Source organism: Phaenicophaeus curvirostris, chromosome 33 (genome assembly GCF_032191515.1).
Source record: "Phaenicophaeus curvirostris isolate KB17595 chromosome 33, BPBGC_Pcur_1.0, whole genome shotgun sequence".
In the NCBI taxonomy this organism is placed as follows: Eukaryota; Metazoa; Chordata; class Aves; order Cuculiformes; family Cuculidae; genus Phaenicophaeus; species Phaenicophaeus curvirostris.
In genome coordinates, this window is record NC_091424.1 from 868,191 (window position 1) to 888,669 (window position 20,479).

General features: G+C 49.4%; 2 protein-coding genes across 2 annotated transcripts; both read right to left on the bottom strand.

Moving 5' to 3' along the window:
- Nucleotides 1-5,998: 5,998 nt before the first annotated feature.
- LOC138732504 (olfactory receptor 14A16-like) lies at nt 5,999-6,955 on the bottom strand. Its single transcript, XM_069879107.1, has one exon. It carries the CDS (start codon nt 6,953-6,955, stop codon nt 5,999-6,001), a length of 957 nt encoding a protein of 318 aa, XP_069735208.1.
- Nucleotides 6,956-15,442: 8,487 nt separating this feature from the next.
- On the bottom strand, nt 15,443-16,375 carry LOC138732505 (olfactory receptor 14A16-like). Its single transcript, XM_069879108.1, has one exon. The coding sequence runs from the start codon at nt 16,373-16,375 to the stop codon at nt 15,443-15,445; it is 933 nt and encodes a 310-aa protein (XP_069735209.1).
- Between the last annotated feature and the right edge of the window lie 4,104 nt (nt 16,376-20,479).

Consider the following 20,479-nt stretch of genomic DNA (forward strand, 5'->3'; position numbering starts at 1 on the left):
TTCTGTGACCTATTTTATGACTTTACACTTCTATGACCTGACTATTCAATGACCCTTCTATGACCAAAATCTTCAATTATCCAAATAAACTCTCCTGTTTCTTTGACTTGACTCTTCTGTTATGGGAAAATTCTGTGACCCGAGACTTCTACAAACCTTTTGTGACTGAAAAGTTCTATTATTCCTCTATGACCTGACTCAGCTATAACTCAACTCTTCTGTGACCCATCTCTTATATGACCAGGCCCTTCCATGACACGAGCCTTCTATGACACAACACTTCATTCCATGACCTGACTGTTGTCTGACTGCTCTATGATCCTACTTTCCATGACCTGACTATGAACTTTCTGTGACCAGATTCTTCCATTACCTGACTGTTCTACAACTAGTCTATGACACTCTCCTTCTACGAACCAATTCTTTTGTGATCCTTCTATGAATAAACCCTTCTAAAACCAAAATAATCTCACACTTCTATGACTCAGCTCTTGCATAGCCTGAATATTCTATGACTCTTTTATGACCTGAATAGTCTATAACCCACTTCTTTGAAAATTCTATAACCCAAAACTTCTATAAACCTTCAACGACTGCACTTCTCTCTTACTCCTATATGACTCAACTCTTCTATTACCTTATTCTTGTCATACCCATTTTCTCTAACTCTTCTAAGACCCAACCCTTTCATGACCCTACCCACCTATAACCCAACTCTTCTGTTACTGCATGGAGCTGTGTGTGAGAACCTTGGCATCTCCCATAATTCTATAGGTCTGTGTTTGGAATTACATGGAATAACTGCTGCAGATTTCATTTGGCCACATGAATGACACCAACATGAATGTTCATGACACCAGTGTCGTTGTAGTCAGAGCCAGATCTGCCTGCCCAGGGCCTGGGGATCAGGGCTTGGCCTTTCTGCCTCATTCAGCAAACCCAGGCTTTTCTCAGCATCACAGCTGCCTGCACAGCACCTTTGCCTACCTGCAATCAAGGTCTGCAATTATCAGCTCTAACGAGTCCCTAGGGATGCTTTTTTAGAAACCATCCTCAATGAGACCAATTAATACTTCAAGGTACTCTGAGTTCCGCTTTTGACTTCTTGAGATCTTTGCTCAATCTCATATCAGTAGCTAAGATTCAAAAACTCATCAGCAAATCCACCCTGGGTCTCATTATATTACAGAAAGTCTAAACAAGCTCTTTCTCTGCCTGGAGATTTCTTCAGGTTTACAAGTCTTGCACAGCTCCTTAGAGTCATTTCCCAATGTGGTTTAAGAGGAAGATTTCAAAGTGCACGTAAGAAAATATATGTCTTAGTTTAAAGATTATATTTCCATACTTTTCAGGTTTGGGTTGAAAGGGACCTTAAAGCCCAATCAGTTCCAACCCGCTTGTCATGGGCAGGGACACCTCCCACTGGACCAGGCTGCTCAAGGCCCCATCCAAACTGGCCTTGTACACCTCTAGGGAGGGGGCAGCCACAGCTTCCCGGGGCAACCTAGGTAACTGCCTCACCACCTTCTTTGTGATCAATTCCTTCCTAATCTCTAATCTAAATCTTCCCCCTTCCAATACAAAGCCATACCCCCTTTTCCTATCACTCCATGTTCTTGGAAGAAGTCCCTCCCCTGCTTTCTTGATGACCCCTTTCAGGTACTGGAAGGCCACTATAAGGTCTCCTCAATGTCTTCTCTTCTCCAGGCTGAGGAATCTGGAGGAGAAGATCAATATTTCTTTGGTAAATCTCTTTTGAAAGGGCATGGGATTGGTGGAGATCTCAGGGCACTCCTCAGCCAGCCAGGTCTCTGCCCACGCTGCTCCACAGAAACGTTTATTGACTTGTGGGTTGAGATAAATATAGTTTTATAGGTGAAAGAAAAAAAGATAAAAACCAACATGAACGAATCCCAATGCAAATGCAAATGCCATCACTTGCCACCTCGTTCAAGCAGACTCAAACTGTACCAGTCTTTCACCACCCATCACCTTGAACAATAAAAATCCCCATTTCTTCCTTCTTCTGGCAGAATTTTTGTTCCTAAGCATGGTATGTATTTTATGGGATCTCCCTCTGGTCATCTCTCCTGGCTGTGTCCCCCTGAGACCTTCTTGCCCACCTCCAGCCACTCACTGGGAGGAGCAGAGGGAGCAACTCTTGACGCTGGGCAAAGGAGACAATCGCTGCCCTCACTCTTCTGGCACCAGGATGATGCCACAGGACCCAGTGAGTCTCACATTTCAAAAGGAAAGTGGAGAAAGTAGAGAGGCCCTGGAGGAGGTCTGGCAGGATGGAGTTAGGGGCCACAGCATGAGGGGTGAGGACACACTTTGGTTTGCTGGGGAGGCTCGGGCTATATGCTAAGTGGGTCTCTGCATCTTATGCTCATGGAAAAACTAAAGGAACAAGAGACCTCTGATGACCTCTAATCCAATGTCCGGCTGCAAGCAGGGCCAGCTCTGAGGTCAGACTAGGCTGCTCAGTCCATGTCAGCATCCACAGAGAGAGTTTAGACATCAACAAGGCACCGAGGCCACGATTAGAAGGAAGGATTTTGGCATTTTATCGGCTCCATGGACACAGCTATTGTATGGCCACGGCTCCTGTGACACCTGGGAACGTCCACCTTCTTCTGCAAAGGAGTGGGATCCCTCTGCTAGTCTCCTGGCACATCTCCAGCCCATGAGGTGCTTTAGGCTGGAAACAGAATTTGAACACAATGACACGGGTGCTGTCACGTTAATTGCTCAAAGAGGTAGAGGTAGAGGCATTGCAGAGCTTCCAGGTTAAGAGTTCCATGAAAGGAAGAGAACAGTTTGAACAAACATTGACTTTAGATCATGTCATGTAATGGCTCTGTTCCCCTCTTTCTGCACACCCACACACCTAGAGCTCAGATCATCCTGGGGCTGAAACTCAGTCCTGTCTTCATTGTCTGCTGGCCCATGGACAGAGGGGTGGGTGGAGGCCCAGGGGTTGCTGGTCAGGGCCATGAAGGCCCATGGATACTCTCAGGGCCCTGACGCTGCCCCATGGGTAGAGAGAAAGGAATGAACCACACAGACCCCTGACCACAAATATGGTGGGATCCCATGGAGAGGAGCCAGGATGGATCAGGGGAAAATTGTGAGGAGGAAGGAGCTGCAGAGATGTTCTTCTCTTACTGTTAGCCCCTTCTTCACCATCCTCCTTCTCCTCCTGGGACTTGGGTAGGCAGAGGAATTGGGAACCATGGAGCTATTTCAGTCTGGGAGAAAGTGGGAGGGGAATGACCTTTAATATTTTGTCCTTGTTGCTCCCAATCCAAACCTTTCTTAACTGGCAATAAATTTAATCGACATTCAGCAAGTCCACACGTCTTTGCCAGTGACAGGCACTGGTCACTGAACCTCCTTTGCTTTCTCTTGACCCATGAGCTTTTCTGGTTCATTCTCTCCCTCTGTCCCATTGGTTCTGGGCAGGGAGGGAGCAGCTGGGGGTGTCCGGCTGCTGGCCAAGGTTAACCCACCACAGGACACATCAGGGCTGCCGTGTCCAGTACGGGGCTCCCAGCACAAGGAAGACCCTGCCCAGCCTGGAGCGAGTCCTGCTGAGGCCAGAAGCATGGTTGGGGATGGAGCACATCATGGACAGCTGGGAGAGCTGGGGTCTGAGAACCTTTTTGGGCTGAAACACTGAGCAAGGACCCAGGGCAGATGGGGGATTTCAATTCTTGGATGTTCTCAGTGTTTGATGAGAGAAAGTTATGAGCCCCTGATGTGTTTGGAGCTATGTGAGAAAGGGCTTGGCTGAGAGACCAGCAGTGACAAGAGCTGTGGGACTGGTGTGCAGGAAATGTCAGTAGGAAATGGGTTTCCTTTTTATCAATAATGGTGGTGGAGGTGGGTATCACTGAGCAAAGGCATGGGCAGAGAGGACAGTGCAGTAGAAGTCCCTCCTTGAGGCTGGGAGGTGCAGGCAGACATGGAAATGGTCCATGTGTGGGACTGTTCTGGCATGATTTCCTTGAGGCATCTTCCCCCGGTTGTCTAGGGGACCATTGCTGGTGCTGCACAACCTGTAATTGTGCCAAATGCTTTGATATGATTAAATACAAATTAGCACTCGCTTTAGTATTACTGCTGAGGACTTCAAGACCATGTTGGATGAGGCTATGACAACCTGATCCAGTGGAAAGTGTCCAGGCCAGTGCAGCTGAGTTGGAACTCAATGATTTCTGAGGTTCTTTCCAACACAAAACATTTCATGGTTCTATGACGTGATTCTATGATTCTACCACTACCACTGGTACTAAAAAATGCCCTGGCACCAGCATGAGTGTTAGTGTGAGTGTTACTGATACGATAGCGTGTAGTTCTATTGCTTTTATTAAACCCATCTTTTTTTCTCAACTTTCAGGATTTTTTTCCTTTCCTGATTCCCCTTTGCGATTAAGAGGGAGACAAGGGTAACCAACCAATCCTTGTTGTTTGCTGCCAGATCACAGGGGCAGAACTGGGACACCGTGTGCCCCCATCTCACACACAGGGGGCTCAGAGACAGACCCTCCCCATGCTCACACAGTGGCTGCACAGCAGCAGTCACAGTGTCTCTGTTCTCCTGCTGCCACTCCCAGAGCTGGGGTTGGTCACCCTGCTCTGCACTCATCTGAGATGCTCCATGCTATGAGGAATAGACACAGAGACCTCGGTCCAAGGAAGCACACCCCAGTGCTGCACTCAGACGGTTTCTGGGGGATGTTGTTCTCAAAATGAAGTGACCTTGATCCTCTCTCTATCCCATAGGCCTTCACACCAACACCATGGACATAAGCCCTTTTACACAAGTGCCCATTGCCTTGTCCCCGCCTGTGATCCCAGCTCGACCACACCGCAGGAGATTGACCCAGCTTACAGCACTCAGACCTTCCACGAGTACAAGGGCTGGGAAGGAGATCTCAGAGATGTGAAGAGAGCAGCTCTAGAAGGACCAGGTGCTGGTTCTCCCTGGCAGTGCTGCTGAAAAAGCCAAATGTGTTTCTAGAGGCAGGACAACTGCGACTGGTGAACATCCTTCTATCACCTTGTTAAACTAGTTAAAGACTTGGGAGCATAAGGAACTACCCACTGAATCCTCCTGTTTTGGAAGCACCACTCTGTGCCATCCAAGTCAGAGTTTTGGGTCATATGAACCTCTTTTCTGATTTTATCAACACTATGGATTGTGACAGATACCCAAGCAGCAGATGGCCAATACTTCGTGCAGTAGCTCTTCTGTGTCTCTGCACTCTTATGGTCCTACATGTTTCACAGAGGGAATCAGCACAGATCTGCCCATGGTTTCTCCAACTCATGTAGCGTTTTGTGATTTGGGGATCCTGATGGGAAAAGACCTCACTGTCCTTATCCTGGCTTTGTTGGGTTGCTGGGACCCACTTCTACTGAAATGAAGATAGATTTTATTCCATGGTTTAAACAAATGCAGCAATCATGTTTTTAAACATCCAAACATGATGCAAACCATCAGCAATGTGACATGATGCAAACCATAGGCAGTGTGACCAAGCTCAGAGCCCTCAGGCTTTACAGCAGGGCAATAGGTGTGGAGGATAGTGTGGAAGTGAATAGAATCACACACACAGAATCACAGAATGACTAGGTTGGAAAAGACACACTAAATCATAGAGTCCAAGAACAGCTCTGGGAGATCAAGCACTGGTGCTTCACAGCGTTGCTGTGTCGGGACTCTTTTCTCCTCCACCCATGCCCACAGGAACTGACCCTGCAGCTCCAAAAAGGCCTTGGAAGAAAGATAACAGGAAACAGTAGTAGCTGAATATCCCTTTATTTTGTTTAAACACACAGAGAGAGCACATCTCCCCGTTTACACAACCATTGAGCAAGAAAAGAGAAGACAGTGAATTAAAGACAGGATGACAACATTATCACATGTGAAAAAATAGCAACATGAACAACAAATACAGAAGCCAGTCTGCCATGAGTTGCACGATAACTGCTATGCAGAAGCTGATGAGCAGTTCATTGCTTCAGAGAACCATCCAGTTAACCGTTTCCACACTGCATCCTTGAGCTGCTGGTTCCTAAAACTGTAGATGAGGGGGTTCAGCGCTGGAGGCACCACGGAGTACTGAACTGACACCACAAGGTCCAGGGATGGAGAGGAGATGGAGGGAGGCTTCAGGTAGACAAATGCTGTAGTACTGAGAAACAGGGAGACCACAGCCAGATGAGGGAGGCAGGTGGAAAAGGCTTTGTGCTGTCCCTGCTCCGAGGGGATCCTCAGCACAGCCCTAAAGATCTGCACATAGGACACCACAATGTAAACAAAACAGAAAAATTCTACTGAGACACTGACCACAATAAAACAAACTTCCCTGAAATAGGAGTGCAAGCAGGAGAGCTTGAGGATGTGGGGAATTTCACAGAAGAACTGGTCCACAGCATTGCCCTGGCAGAGGGGCAGGGAAAATGTACTGGCCGTGTGCAGCAGAGCAGTGAGAAACCCAGCGCCCCAGGCAGCTGCTGCCATGTGGACACAAGCTCTGGTGCCCAGGAGGGTCCCGTAGTGCAGGGGTTTGCAGATGGCAACGTAGCGGTCATAGGCCATGATGGTCAGAAGAAAATACTCTACTGAAAAAAAGAAGACAAGCAGAAGGACCTGGGCAACACATCCTGTGTAGGAGATGATCTTGACGTCCCAGAGGGAATTGGCCACAGATTTGGGGACAGTGGTGGAGATGGATCCCAGGTCGAGGAGGGAGAGGTTGAGGAGGAAGAAGTACATGGGGGTGTGGAGGTGGTGGTCACAGACGATCGTGATGATGATGAGGCCGTTGCCCAGGAGGGCAGTCAGGTAGATGCCCAGGAAGAGCCAGAAGTGCAAGAGCTGCAGCTCCCGTGTGTCTGCAAATGCCAGGAGGAGGAACTGGGTGATGGAGCTGCTGTTGGACATCTGCTGCCTCTAGGCATGGGACACTTTCTGAGAGGGAATGTCCCTTCCCGTTCACCCGACTGCAGAGCAGAGCTGAGAGGAGGCGTGCCTCCTGTTCTGGTTGCCCCAACACAGCTCAGGATGGTTTTGATGCAGAAACTCCAGGATTTTCTGCTGCACTCCAAGTAAAATCTCCTGAGTCCTGACAGGCAAACGGACTGTCCCTTCATGGAGAGTGAGCACAGCTGGTCTGTCCATCAACCATGGTTTCAGCTTCCCTGTGCTGGAGGACTTGTGCACTCGAGTGTTCCCAGCAAAAGTAACTGGCACTGCTGGGACCAGAGGAATCCAGTTTCCCAATGCAGAGCTCCAAACGCCCTCACCCTGTCCTACCGGAGAGCAGATCCCTTCTCTCCCCTCCTAGCCAGGGACACGGAGGTCTCATTGCTGCTGCCCCCACACAGAAGAGCAGCCAGATGACACAGAGATATCATGGGAGAGCTGTGCCTTCTGGAGGGCAACCTGAAGCACAGCAGGACTCTGCAAGCAAGGAATCAAATGTCACCAATGCGGGGTGTCCTGAAAGGAGAATCTGCTTATTTTCATTGCCTGACCCTGTCAGTTAGGAGAAGGATTAGACTCTTTACACCTACAGCTACATCTGCATGAAAGGACCCACAGGACTGGTCACTGAACTGCAGCTTAACTCAAACCCCATCCTAGAAGGTCCAGTGATAAGAATCTGAAGCAAAGGCAGGAGAAGGAAGAGGGACAAATGCACAGCACTGCTGCAGATGGAGGCAGAAGAGACACAGACAGTCAAGGGGTGGTAATTTCTCCTTTGAAGGGGTGAAGATAATGATAAGGTGACTGACCAGCCATGGCCTGAAGAGAAGAGGTGGGAGAGGAGAACGTGGGTTTGCTCCATGGTAGGTGCTGCCTGCACTGCAGGGTGTCAGGGAGGTGCCCAAGTCCCACTTCCCATGGTGTTAATGGAAGCAGATCCTTTTCTATCCCTGCCCATGTCTCTTTTGTCTGGAGCTTGTCCCTGCTGGGAGCTGTTTCTCTGTCGCTGTCTGTGCTCATAGAGTCCACCCCACCCACTGTGTGCTCAGCCCTGCCCTGCAGACCCTTCCTGGCAGTGGGACCCTGCCCAGGGGCATCTCTGGGTGTGCAGGGGCTGAGGAGCAGCTCACATAAATCCTAATGGGAACTGGAGGACCAGTGTCTTTCAAGAACAGAGAAATAAATTCCCATCCCTGCTGCCCACCCCCCCCAGCACCAGGAGTGGAAACCTGGGAGCACAGACTCCATCGCTTCCAGGCAGAAGCTGTCCTGATGTCATTCTACAACTAAACCCTCTGCAATTGCCGCGGGGATGACCTGGAGCTGTGAGCAGCCCTGACACACACAGCACCCTCTCAACAGCAGGAGGACCCTGCCCTGACCTGCCAGGGGTCGCTCCTTCCCCCCACAGGAGCACAGGGAGCTCCCTGGCAGGCAGCTGAAGGACAGCCCAGGTCAGCCCTGGCTGCACTCGCAGCCCTCACACCCAGTCCTTTGGTGGTGCAGTGGAGAATCCTGGCTCCAGAGCAGTGTCCCTCTCCTCTGCGCTAGAGTAACTCTGAGAGTCCTCTTCATAGACTCTGAAATCTGTGGCACATGGCAGCTTTAGGAGATCTTCCCCGGAACTATGACTGCACTGCCCTGCACCCAGAGACTTACTGTATTTGTGACTGTGATGGTTTCTCCTCAAGTGAACACTCAGCTCTGCTCCAACTCCAGATTGCTGTCTTAGTTATCTCTTCTTGCTGCCTGCAGGCAGTGCCCTCAGCCCTGCTGGGCTTTGCAGAGGGGCTGCTCCTGGACAGATCTGGCTCTTTTCAGAACTGTCCTCTCATTATCAGCTCACAGTGTCCCAGGAGCCCAGCCCAGCTCAGCAGCAGAGGAGCAGCCCAAGGCAGCGCTTTCTCTGCCCCCTCGGGGCTCCCTCGAGGTGTCCCTGGGGCTCCAGGGGAACCTGCTGAGAAACAGGCTGAGGCCATCCCTGATGTTCCCTCCTCAGCTGGGGAGAGAAACTTCTTTCCTGCAGTTTCACTGCTCCTGTTAGAAAAAATACCTGGGCATGAGAATCGATATTTTTGTCCCATCATTAGACAGGACAGCAGGAAGGTAACAGGGAGTGATCTCATTTCTCCAAGCTGGGGGGATCTGTTCCATTGACTGAATTAAGGCATTTCATCCTGGGTCTTAAGGCCTACGGCTGGAAAGACACACAGCTCCCTTATCTGCCAGCTGTGGCTCTGCTCTAAGCAAAGCCTCTGCACATACAGGGTCTCAGAAACTTGTTCCCACTTTTCCTCATGGCAGGGATGAAGTTGGCTGGTGCCACAGCTGCAGGGCTTTGGCTTCAATGAGCAGCAATGCCCTCAGCCAGGGGCACAGGCAGGAGGAGCTGGAGCCGTTCCTGTGGGAAGGAGATCTGTGATAAGGTCACAGAACTCAGGAAAGACAGGCTTCAACAACAGCATCCTCCAAGCTGAGCAAGGGTCCTGACAAAAACTCCACCTAAACTTGAAAGGCCATTCAAGTGCCCCATGATGAGCATTTGTTTTTTCAGGAACCGTAAGGGGCGCTCTGTGGGAAGTGGTGAATTTAGGAAGAGCAGGTGTAGACACATCTGAGATTCCCTGTGTCCTATTTGTCCCTGTCTTCCCCAGCAAGGTCTCCCAGGCCTCTGAGACTCAGGGCAGGACTCTGGAGGGGATCAGTCAGTAGTGGGTGGGGATCAAGTCAGGGATCACTTGGGAAAACCCAATACCTCCCAGTCTGTGGGACAGGAGGGGCAGCATCCCAGGGAGCTGAGTGAGGAGGACGATGTCACATGAGGGCAATCTCCGTCATCTTCACAAGGACATGGAGATGAGGGGAACTCCCTGACCATTGCCATCACCCCGACGTTACATATCCTTTTTAGAAATGGTCAAAGGATGAGCAGGGGATCTAAAGGCTTTGCCCAGACATTTTCTCCTTGGATTCCATTTCTGGGTATCTGAAAGAGAAGTGGACTGGATTTCCCTTGGGCAGATGGTGTCTCACCATCCTTCTATGACCCAACTCCTCTATGATCTGAATAGTTGTTGACCTTACTCTTATATGACCCAACACTTCTATGACCTGACTCGTCTAAGATCTTTCCATGACCAGTTCCTTCCTTTTCCTGACTCAATTCTCATGCTTCTATGACTCAACTCTTCCATGACCCAAATCTTTAATGACCCTTCTTATGACCCAAATCTTTTATAGCCTGAGACTTCTATGACCCAACACCTCTATGAGCCTTTTATGACTGAACTATGCTATTACTCCTACATTATACGACTCATCTGTAACCCCACTCTTCTTTGACCTGCTCTTACATGGTCAGACCCCTCTGTGACATGACCCCTCTATGTCCTTCTATGACTTGACTATCCTCTGACTCTTCTGTGATTTGACTATCTATGACTCAAGTCTTCTATGACCCTTCTGTGACACAAATCATCTATGCCCTGCACTTCTATGACCCGACTCTTCTAAAACCCAACCCTTTGATGACCCAACTGTTCCATGAACCAAACCTACTATTAACTGACCCTTCTATGACCTGACTCCCTTATGGCCTGACTCTTAAATGAGCCACTACCTGTGTTTTTTATGACTTCTATGACCCTACAGTTCTATCACCAATCTATTACCTGGTGCTTCTATGACCTGACACTTCAATGACACACCCCTTGTACAACACTGCTCTTCTATGAGCCTTCTATGACCCATCTCTTCTATGAACCAACTCTTCTACCACGCCATTCTTCTGTGGCTTCTCTATGATCTGACTCATCTAGAGGCTGAGCCTTCTACCAATCAAGCCATTTTTGACCCAATTCTCTGATCCTTCTATGACCTGACTCCTTTCTGAATTAAATAATCTATGACCCAACCATTTTATGACCTGACCCTTCAATGACCTGACTCTTTAATGTCCCTTCAGTAACCAAAACCTTCCATTATCCAAATAAGCTCTCGTGCTTCTATTACTCAATACTGGTATTTCCTGAAAATTCTATGATCTGAGACTTCCATCAGCCGACCCTTTTATGAACCTTCTATGACTGAAATCTTCTGTTATTCCTTTATGACCTGATACATCCATAATTCAACTGTTCTGAGACCCACCTCTTACATGACCAGGCCCTTCCATGACTCAAGCCTTCTATGACACAACACTTCATTCCATGACCTGACTCTTGTCTGACTGTTCTATGATGTGACTTTCCATGACCTGAGTCTTCCATGAACCGTCTGTGAACAGATTCTTCCATTATCTGACTGTTCTAGGACTCTTCTATGACCCAACCCTTCTCTGAACCAACCGTTCTGTGACCCTTCTATGAATAAACCCTTCTAAAACCCAAACAAACTCACACTTATATGACTCGACTCTTCTACGGCCTGAATATTCTATGACCCTGTTATGAACTCAATAATCTATGGTCCAGTTCTGCTATGAAAATTCTATGATCCAAAACTTCTATAACCCTTCTATGACTGCACTTCTTGGTTACTCCTCTATGACTCAACTCTTCTCTCAGCTGACCCTTCTCATACCCAAGATTTCTGTTTCTCTTCTATGACTCTGCCCTTTTATGACCCTGCCCATCTAGGACCCAAGTCTTCTATAACTGCAGGAAGCTGCGTGAGAGCCTTGGCATCTCCCATAACCCTACAGGCCTGTATTTGGGATTAAATGGAATAACTGCTGTGATTCTGACTTGGCAATGTCAAAATGTCCATGGCACAAGTACCATTGGATCCAAAGCCAGATCTGCTGCCCAGGGCCTGGGGGTCAGGGCTTGGCCTTTCTGCTTCACCAAGAATACCCAGGCTTTTCTCAGCATCACAGATGCCTGCATAGCGCCTTTGCATTCCTGCACTCATGGCCTCTAATTCTGGGCTCTAATGAGTCCCTGGGGAGGCTTTGTCACTAACAATCCCCACTGAGACCAGTTAAGACTTCAAGGAATTTTGAGCTTTGCTTTTGACTTCTTGAGATGTTTCCTCAGTCTCCTCTCAGCAGTGATCCTTCAAGGACTTAGTAGCAAATCCACCCTGGGTCTAATTAAATTACAGAAAGTCTTAACGAGCTCTTTCTCTTCCTGTTGCCTTCCTAAGGTCTTCAAGGCTTGCACAGCTCCTTGGAGTCAATTCCCAATGTGGTTTAAGAGGAAGATTTTAAAATGCACCTAAGAAAAATATGTTGTAGTTTAAAGATTATATTTCAAGACTTTTCAGCATTAGAGAATGGTTTGGGTTGGAAGGGACATTAAAGCCCATCCAGTTCCAACCCCCTTGCCATGGACAGGGACACCTCCCACTGCACCAGGCTGCTCAAGGCCCCATCCAAGCTGGCCTTGAACACCTCCAGGGAGGGGGCATCCACAGCTTCCCTGGGCAACCTGGGTCACTGCCTCACCACCTTTTTTTGTGAAGAGTGTCTTCTTAATGTCTAATCTAAATCCTCCCCTCAGAACTTTAAAACATTTCTCACTGTCCTGTCATTCCATGTGGTTGTAAGAAGTCCCTCCTCAGCTTTCTTGGTGACTCCATTCAGGTACTGGAAGGCTGCTATAAGGTCTCCCTGAAGCATTTTCTCCTGCAGGCTGAGGACGTTCCAGGAGAAGATGAATGTTCCTTTAGAAAATCCCTTTTGAAAAGGCATGGGATTGGTGGAGGATTTTTGGGAATGACAACAAGCAGGCATCCTGGGGCCCAGGTGAAACTCCTCAGGGCACTCCTCAGCTGGCAAGGTCTCTGCGCATGCTGCTCCATGGAAATGTATTTTGACTTGTGGGCTGAGCTAAAAATAGTTTAATAGATGAAAGGAAAAAGATAAAGAAACAACATAAACCCAAACCTAAACCCAATGCAAATACCATCACTTGCCACCTCCCTCTAGCAGACTGACACCCCTCCAGTCTATCACCATCCATCACCTTGAACAAAACAAATCTCCACTTCTTTCTTATCCTGGCATACTTTTTATCACTAAGGGTAGCATTTATGTTACGGGATCTCCCTCTGGTCAGCCGGAGTCAGCTCTCCTGGCTGTGACCCCCTGACAACTTCTTGCCCACCCCCAGCCCCTCACTGGGAGGAGCAAAGCGAACAACTCTTGATGCTGGGCAAAGGAGACAATTGCTGCCTTCACTTTTCTGGCACCAGGATGATGCCACAGGACCCAGTGAGTCTCACGTTTCAAAAGGAAAGTGGAGTAACTGGAGAGGATCTGGAGGAGGCCTGGCAGGATGGAGTTAGGGCCCACAGCATGAGGGGTGAGGGCACACTTTGGCCTGCTGGGGAGGCATTGCTTTTAGATCATTTCACATTTGATGGCTCTGCACTCCCTTTCAGTCACTGGCACTCTTAAACCTCACCTGCTTTCCCTTTCTCTCTTCCCCAGACCTGACCAAGTGATGGGAAGGACGGCAGCAGAAATGCCCAAGGCCTGTGTGAATCCACTGGGGTCTGGAACTTGGAGACCCATGGTTTAATTCCATTGCACACCCCAGAGAGAACCAAACTGGGAAGTGACTCTGCAAGTCTGACTCAACAAGGCCCATGGGCACGCCAGGCTGTGTCTGTGTCTGCAGACCCACAAACCCACAGCTCAGATCAAACTGGAGCTGTAACTCAGTCCTGGCTTCAGTGTCTCCTGGCACATGGACAGAGGGGTGGATGGAGGCCCCAGGAGATGCTGGTCAGGGCCATGAAGGCCCATGGATGATCTCAGAGTGGGGACGCTGCCTCGTGGGTAGAGAGAGAGGAATGAACCACACAGAGGCTTAACTGCTAATATGGTGGGATCCCATGGAGAAGAACCAGGCTGGAGCAGGGAGAAGTGTGAGGGGGAAGGAGCAGTAGAGATGTTCTTCACTGACTGTTAACTCGCTCTTCTCCATCCTCGGTGCTCCTCCTGGGGTTGGGGTGGGCAGAAGAATTGAGAGTAATGGAGTCATCTGAGTCTGGGACAAAGTGTGAGGGTAATAGGCTTTAAAATTTTGTCACTGAGCAAAGAAGGATGACAGAGGTGTCCATGAAGTAAAAGTCCCTCATCAGAGTTGGGAGGTACAGCCAGACATGGAAATGGTCGGTGTGTGGGACTGATCTGGGATGATGTACCCGGCTCAGCTTCCCCAGGGTGTCCAGGGGACAATTGCTGGTAGCGCACAATCTATAATTGGGCCAAATGACTTGATATCAGTATATTTAAATTAGTATTAATTTTAGTTTTAGTACTGAGAAGTTCAAGGCCAGTTTGGATGAGGCTGTAAGCACCCTGATCCAGTACGCATGCAGAGGGGGTTGGAACTGGATGAACTCTAAGATCCCTTACAATCCAAACCATTTTATGGTTCTGTGTTGTGATTCTATTATTCTGCCACTACCACTGGTACTAAAACTAGCCCTGGCACCAGCATGAGAGCTAGTGTAAGAGTTATTGTTCGGAGTACTGTGAAGTTTTATTGTTTCTATTTAATCCATCTTTTTATTTCAACCTTCAGGACACCCTTTCCTTTCTAGATTCCCCTTCCCAATTAAGGTGGGGAAGGAACTCCTTCCCATTGATTGCTGCCAGATCACAGAGGCTGAACTGGGACACCTTATGTGCCCATCTCACACACAGGGGACTCAGAGACTCTCTGTGCTCACACAGTGGCTGCCCAGCAGCAGTCACAGTGTCTCTGTTCTCCTGCTGCCACTCCCAGAGCTGGGGTTGGTCACCATGCTCTGCACGCATCTGAGGTGCTCCACACCATGAGGAATGGACATAGAGACCTCGGTCCAAGGAAGCACATCCCAGTGCTGCACCCAGGCAGTTTCCGGGGGACGTTGTTCTCAAGGTGAGGTGACCCTGAGGATCTCTCTGTCCCAGAGGCCCCCACAGAAACCCCATGGACATCAACCCTGTAACAGAGGTGCCCGTTACCTCTCCCTGCCTGTGATCACAGAACAGCCACACGGCTGAAGAGTGACCAAGCTCAGAGCACTCACACCTTCCACCAGCACAAAGGCTGGGAAGGAGATCATGGAGGTGCCAAGAGAGCAGCTCTAGACAGACCAAGCGCTGGTGCTCCCTGTTAGAGCTGCTGAGCTGGAACTCTTTTCTCCTATACTTGTGCAGGTATCCCTGGGGCTCCAAATCCTTGGAGGAAGGATCATGGACAAACAAGTAGCTGCAGGGGACTGTATTTTCTTTAAGCACACAGAGAGTATGTCTCCTCGTTTACAGAGTCGCGGGGTCACACGAGACAGAGAGATACTGACACAGGAGTGACCAGAATAATGACATTTCTATTCAGACAACATTATCATTGTGAAGAAAACCTAAAAAGCAAAGCACATCTGCAACCAAAGGATGTTTCTGCAGTGCTTGTCACTGTGATTGACAGTCAGAAGAAGATGGGCAGATCAGTGATGTTTAAAAAATCCAGCCATGAGTTTAGACGCTGCATCCTTGAGCTGCTGGTTCCTTAAGCTGTAGATGAGGGGGTTCAATGTTGGAGGTACCACTGAGTACAGAAGTGATACCACGAGATCCAGGATTGGGAAGGAGATGGAGGGAGATTTGAGGTTAGCAAACATGGCAGTGCTGACAAACAGGGAGACCACGGCCAGGTGAGGGAGACAGGTGGAGAAGGCTTTGTGCTGACCCTGCTCAGAGGGGATCCTCAGCACAGCCCTGAAGATCTGCACATAAGACACCACAATGAAAACAAAACAGCCAAAAGCTAAAGCGGCACTAACGCCAAGATACCCAGCTTCCCCGAGGTGGGAGTGTGAGCAGGAGAGCTTGAGGATGTGAGGGATTTCACAGAAGAACTGTTGCACAGCATTGCCCTGGCAGAGGGGCAGGGAAAATGTGTTGGCCGTGTGCAGCAGAGCATTGAGAAACGCAGCGCCCCAGGCAGCTGCTGCCATGTGGACACAAGCTCTGGTGCCCAGGAGGGTCCCGTAGTGCAGGGGTTTGCAGATGGCAACATAGCGATCATAGGACATGATGGTGAGGAGAAAATACGCTGCTGAAAAAAAGAAAAATAAAAAGAAGACTTGGGCAACACATCCTATGTAGGAGATGGCTCTGTTGTCCAAGAGGGAATTGGCCATAGATTTTGGGACAGTGATAGAGATGGATCCCAGGTCGAGGAGGGAGAGGTTGAAGAGGAAGAAGTACATGGGGGTGTGGAGGTGGTGGTCACAGGCAATGGTGGTGATGATGAGGCCGTTGCCCAGGAGGGCAGCCAGGTAGATGCCCAGGAAGAGCCAGAAGTGCAAGAGCTGCAGCTCCGGTGTGTCTGCGAATGCCAGGAGGAGGAACTGGGGGATGGAGCTGCTGTTGGACATCTGCTGCCTCTGGACACGGGACACTAACATATGAGAGAAGGACAGTGACAAGTTGGGATAACCTCTGAGACAAATCAAAGACATTTTTTAATTCCCCTCCCTGCTGCTCACATCTTGTCCCCTTTTTTCAGCCCTTCCTCCAGCTCCATGCCTGGAGCTCGTCTTGGTGCTGGCTCAATGTCACAGGAGGAGCAGGGCCTCTGCCCACTCACTGCGAGGAGTCAGCCCTGCTCTGCAGCAGGGGGTTATGGGGACAGTGGGGACAGGGGACACTGCTGGGGTTCAGCTTTGTCCTGGGGAACTGCTCCTGGTGCAGAAGGGCCTGTCAGCATCTGCACTGCCAGGATGAGGAGCTGAGAGGGCAGAAGTCAGGTTGAGAAGCCTGGGTTTTTACAGATCCTTCTCCCACCCTGGGCAGTGCCTTGGCTGACAGAAAACTTCAGAATCTGTGCTGCACTCAGGGAGAACAGAGGGAGTCCTGGGAGGAGAGAGCATTGCCGTTTGCTCAGTGCAGAGGGAGGGGAGCTGCTCTGTCCTTCGCTTTAGTTCCCAGCTGCCTTAGGTGTGAACTTTTCAGAGACAGAGTAATCACACTTTCATATTCACCTTAAAAGCCACCAGGATGTGCAGAAAGCAGACAAACCTTCTGCCAAGCACTGAGTATCTAACACTTTCTCAAGGTCTCAACATTCTACTTTCAGACCAGGACACACACAGGTCATTTCACAAACACAACACTCCCCTGGCAGGAGCATCCGTGTGCTTTTCCACAGACGTTTAGGTAACACAAAGCTGCAATAGGACAGGTTTGCACCCTGGAGGGCTTCTCAGTTCCTGGGAGGAAACTTCAAGGAAAGCCAAGTATCCTAATGATGATATCTCAGTACAGAAGAGTCTGTTAATTCCTCAGGAATGCACTGCCCACAGCCCCACAGAGGATCAGTGCCTGACTCTGCAACTCCCATCCCCAAAGAGCCTGGCAGAGAGAACAAGAAAACAACAGCAAGAACAGAGACAGGTAGAGAAACAGGGAGAAACAGAGTGAAGGTCTGGCTGTGAGAGGCCAGGGCAGAGGCAGCCGGGCACGCAGACCGTGTTCCCCTTCCCCAGCTGTGCTCGCCCCCTCTCAGACACCAACCTTGCCGGGCAGTTGTTCTCAGCCCCTGGGCTCTGGAGAGGGCACTGGAGCTGTGGCTGCAGAGGAGGGGGCTCAGCCTTGGAGCCCAGAGCCCTGAGGGCAGAGGCTTTGCTGGGTGGGAGAGGAGGCAAGGGGGCTTGCTCAGAGGAAGGGGCTGCACTGCAGGGGATCACACAGAGCTTTCTGCATTTTCACTTGCACAACGCCTCAATTTTATGATTCCTCTCATTGTCTGATCCTATCCCTTCTGTTGGGGATTTCCTCATAGGAGGTGTTTCCCTGTCCCACATCTTCTCCCTGTCAATGCTCACAGACCAGATCTGACCCTCTCTTCACACCACTGGCCCTACACAAACTGGCCTGTTTCCCATGTGAAGCTCTGCACAGGGTCTTGTTTATAAGCAGAAAAGGACAGGACAGACTGAGCCTGATGGGTGCAGCAGAGGTGATGCTTGTGCTGTCCATTGGAGAGGAGCAGCTGGAGCCAGTTAGGAAGGCTCCTTTCAAACCTACTTATTACTCAAGGACACAGCTCAGGAGTCTCAGTGAATTGTTCCAGTATGAGAGTCCTTTGTCCATTTATCCCCTGAAATACCTCAAGTGCAAGTAACAGAAAACACAGACCCAGTGGAGTTTTTTACCTTTAACGTAATCCCTGTCCTGATCTTCCCCTTGAATTGTCCTCTTAGAAATATCATGGGGTGATGTGGAGCAGCAGTGACCCTGTATTTAATTTACGTTGGAGAAACTGCAAGAGCCCTCCTGACAGATCCCTCAGGATGTGGCTGTGCCAGCTATAGGAGATCCCTCCAGGAACCGCACCTGCATTGTCCTGCACCCAGAGACTCACCTTCAGAAGGGCTGTGAAGATTTTTCTCCAAATGAAGCCTCCTCTTTCCTCCCAGGATGTATTTCTCCTCTCTCTGCTCCCTCCTCTTCCATCCCTGCCAGCAGGCAGTGCCCTCAGCCCTGCTGGGCTTTGCAGAGGAGCTGCTCCTGGCCAGACCTGGCTCTTTTATGAACTCCTGTCTCATTATGAGCTCCCTCCCTGCCAGGAGCCCAGCCCAGCTCAGCAGCAGAGGAGCAGCCCAAGGCAGCGCTTTCTCTGACCCCACTGGGCTCCCTCGTGGTGTCCCTGGGGCTCCAGGGGAACCTGCTGAGAAACAGGATGATGCCATTCCTGAAGTTACCTTCCTCATGTAGGAGAGACACTTCTGTCCTGCAGTATCCTTACTCCTGGTAGAAAAAGAGCCGAACAGGAGAATCACAATCTATTATTTCTCTCATCATTAGACAGGACAGCAGGAAGGTGACAGGGAATGATCTGATTTCTCCAAGCTGGAGAATGTTTTCCGCTGACTGGATTTAGCTAATTCATCCTAGCTTTTTAGACCTGGGACTAGAAAGACACTCAACTCTCTTCTGTCCTTGATATGTCTATGTTGCAAGCAAAGTCTTCCAGCTGATGGGGTCTTGAACTCGTTTCCTCATGGCAGGGATGAGCTTGCCTGGTGCCACAGGTGGAGGCCTTCAGCCCCAATGAGCAGCAATGCCCTCAGCCAGGGACACAGGCAGGAGGAGCTGGAGCCATTCCTGTGGGAGACAGAGCAAGGTCACAGAGCTCAGGACAGATGGTCTTCAAGGACAGAATCCTCCATGATTCAGTCTGAACATGAAAGGCCATTCAAGGGCCCCATGATGAGTGTTGGCCTCTTCAGGAACAGTTAAAGAAGAAACAAAGACCCTGTGTGGGTCCTACTGGGTATCGGAAGTAAACAGGTGTAGACAGATGTGAGACTCCCTGTGTTCTCCTTGTCTCTGTCTTCTCCATCAAGGTCTCTCAGGCCTCTGTGACTCAGGGCAGGACTCTGCAGGAGATGGGCAAGCCAGGAGAGAGGATCAAGTCAGGGATCCCTTGAGCAAACAAAATCCTTCCCAGTCTATCGGACAGGAGGGGCAGCATCCCAGGGAGCTGAGTGAGCAGGGTCATGTCCCAGTGAGGCCACTCCCCATCATCTTCACAAGGTCATGGAGACTAAGGAAACACCCTGACCACTGGCACCACTCCCACATTGCCGTCCTTTTCAGAAATGGCCAATGGATGAGCAGGGGAGCTAAAGGCTGTTCCCCAGACGTTTTCCTCTTTGATTCTATTTCTAGATGTCTGAAAGAGAAGGTGACTGGATTTCCCTTGGGCAGATTGTGTCTCATCATCCTTCTTTTACCAGACTGCTCTATGACCTGAATTATTTTTGACCCAACCCTTCTATGACCCAACATTTCTGCGGCCTAACTCTACTAAGAACTTTCTATGACCCAATCGTTCCTTTTCCTGACTAAATTCTCATGCTTCTATGACTCAACTCTTCCATGACCCAAATCTTTTATGGCCTGAGACTTCTGTGACACAACGTCTCTATGAACCTTTTATGACTGAATTCTTCTATTACATCTCTATCTTCTGACTCATCTATAAACTGACCCTCCTTTGACCCCTCTCTTGTATGACCTGACCCTTTTGTGACTTGAGCCTTCTATGACCTTCAATGACTTGAGTATTCTCTTTTCTTCTATGACATGACTTTTTATGACCCATGTCTTTTATTACTCCTCTGTGATGCAAATCATCTATGCCCTGATGCTTCTATGACTCAACTCTCCTAAAACCCAAACCTTCTATCACCCAACTGTTCTAGGAACCAAATCTACTATTAACTGACACTTCTGTGATCCGACTCCATTACGACCTGACTCTTCTATGAGCCACCAGCGGTGTTTTTATGATTTCTATGACCCAACACTTCCATGACCCTTCTATGACATAGTGCTTCTATGACCTAACAATTCAACGACACAGCCCTTGTACAACCCTACTCTTCTATGAGCCTTCTATGAACCATCTCTTCTATGAACCAGCTCTTCTAACACCCCACTCTTCTAGGACTCCTCCATAATCTGGCTCATCT

Excerpts from the sequence above, each read along its gene's own strand:
- LOC138732505 (XM_069879108.1), bottom strand. The coding sequence starts at position 16,375 with ATGTCCAACAGCAGCTCCATCCCCCAGTTCCTCCTCCTGGCATTCGCA.
- LOC138732504 (XM_069879107.1), bottom strand. The coding sequence starts at position 6,955 with ATGTCCAACAGCAGCTCCATCACCCAGTTCCTCCTCCTGGCATTTGCA.